This window comes from Apis dorsata, unplaced genomic scaffold (genome assembly GCF_000469605.1).
Source record: "Apis dorsata unplaced genomic scaffold, Apis dorsata 1.3 scaffold_683, whole genome shotgun sequence".
Classification (NCBI taxonomy): domain Eukaryota; kingdom Metazoa; phylum Arthropoda; class Insecta; order Hymenoptera; family Apidae; genus Apis; species Apis dorsata.
Genome location: NW_006263864.1, coordinates 557891 through 560109, shown reverse-complemented (window position 1 = coordinate 560109; position 2219 = coordinate 557891). Strand labels below are relative to the sequence as shown.

The following is a 2219-nucleotide window of genomic DNA, read 5'->3' as shown; positions in this document are numbered from 1 at the left end:
GGGCCTCGGCACCTTCCTGCAAATGTACATGTTCGGGTTGGCGGGCGTGCGAATGACCACGAGGATCAGGAAGATAACGTTCGCGGCGATGCTGAAGCAGGAGATGGGCTGGTACGACGAGGACACGAACAGCGTGGGCGCCCTCTGCGCCAGACTTTCGTCGGACGCGGGGGCCGTGCAGGGCGCGACCGGGACCCGGGTTGGCGCCATTCTTCAGGCCCTGTCCACCTTGGTCCTGGGGATCGGCCTGTCCATGTATTACACGTGGAAGATGACCCTGGTCTCGGTGGTTTCGATACCTCTCGTGTTGGGCGCGGTGTTCTTCGAGGCGAGGGTGATGAGCGGGCAGGGGTTGCAGGAGAAGAAGAAGATGGAGGCGGCGACCAGGATCGCTATAGAAGCCATCTCCAACATCCGTACGGTGGCCAGCCTCGGCAAGGAGGAGGCGTTTCTGCAGCGTTACTGCTCGGAGTTGGATCACGTGGCGCAGGCGACGAGGATCAGACAGAGATTGAGAGGATTGGTATTCTCGTGTGGTCAGACCACGCCGTTCTTCGGTTACGCTTTGAGCCTCTACTATGGCGGCGCTTTGGTGGCCACCGAGGGCTTGAACTATCAGGACGTGATCAAAGTGTCGGAGGCGTTGATCTTCGGCTCTTGGATGTTGGGCCAGGCGCTCGCCTTTGCGCCCAATTTCAACACCGCCAAGATCTCGGCCGGCAGGATATTCAAGCTGTTGGACAGAGTTCCGGAGATCGCCTCGCCGCCGGATTCCGAGGACAAAGACCTGGATTGGGTGAGTTTACGTTACGAACGAAGGCAAACGCGAGAGATTCCATTTTTTCCATTAACATCGCGCAGTTATATCGCTCGCGAAACGGACGATCGATCCGTTTCGCGGCGAAATTATCGAGCCGCGCAAAGTACAGGAGCGTTGACAAAGCTGGTCAACCCTCTCCCCTCCGTTTCGACTAGGTTTCATCACGAACTGTTTAGCAAAGCGTCGAATTTATGACATACTGACAGCGATGCCTCCGGCTACGAGCGTTAATTACGCCCGAAACGAGAAGAGCTCTGTTTGATCGAGGTTTCGAGACTATCCCTCCAGAATTCCAATCCGTTTAATGAAGCGATACGTATAAACGACGTTTCCAGAGTTTCGCGCCACTCGCGAACGCCAGTCACGTGTAACTCGTTCCACGAGCAAATACCCTATTATGCGCTCGCTCGAATCAATTTTCTTCCGTTCCCTGTTAATTCGACGGGTTGAGGGGGGACGGGTGACGGCCCGATCGATATAAATAAAATATCTCGATAAATAAATTGCAGAAGGCGGACGGATTGATACAATTCTCCAAGGTCGAGTTCCATTACCCGACCAGGCCCGAGATGCAAATTCTGCAGGGATTGAATTTGATCGTGAAGCCGGGCCAGATGGTCGCCCTGGTTGGCCAGAGCGGATGCGGCAAATCGACCTGCATCCAATTGTTGCAACGACTCTACGACCCGATTTCCGGGACCGTGACGATGGACAGGCGCGACATCTCGTCGGTCTCGTTGCGCAATTTGAGATCTCAGCTGGGTGTCGTCGGCCAGGAACCGGTCCTCTTCGACCGGACCATCGCGGAGAACATCGCCTACGGCGACAATTTCCGGCTAGTGCCGATGGACGAGATTATAGAGGCCGCCAAGAAGTCCAATATCCACAGCTTCGTCAGCTCTCTACCACTAGTGAGTAGGGATAATTCTTTGTTATCGCGCGAGCGATAGTTTTTTTTTTTAAACCAAAAGCATCGAGCCAAGTACACAAAAATTGCCCACTTTTTACGATTCCTACGATTTTTACTATTCCTACATATGTAATTTATTATCTTCAATAGTTATTAATCCTTTGCACTTCAGACTTGTTTCGCTCGGTCGAACCAGAAACTACTCCAGACGATACTCTCATAAGATTACTTTAAGATAATTATTCATAAGATAAGATTACATCTCATAAGATTATACGTAAAGAGCTTAGGAACCTATTTATGAAGCGATATTCTAAAAAAATCAAACATAAACTGTCAAACTCAGACTAACGAAGATGTCATTCGATTCACGATCACGATCTAATTTGAGATAAAAAATCTAGCCATTTAACAATGTATTATTCTATAATATATATAATATATAATAATATATAACCTCATTAGGATTATATATAAAGAGCTTAGGAG

The 2219-nt window shown here is 49.9% G+C and overlaps 1 protein-coding gene across 1 annotated transcript in view; it reads left to right on the top strand.

Annotated features, from left to right (window-relative positions):
- The window catches only part of LOC102673741 (multidrug resistance protein homolog 49), a gene marked incomplete at its 3' end in the record, with an annotated part of 47045 nt that overhangs the window by 40987 nt on the left and 3839 nt on the right, over positions 1-2219 (top strand). The window contains exons 14-15 of the mRNA XM_031513629.1: positions 1-796; positions 1330-1731. The exon at positions 1-796 is cut by the window's left edge and continues 160 nt beyond it. Coding sequence (XP_031369489.1) covers positions 1-796; positions 1330-1731 — 1198 coding nt within the window. The remainder of the gene's footprint in view (positions 797-1329; positions 1732-2219) is intronic.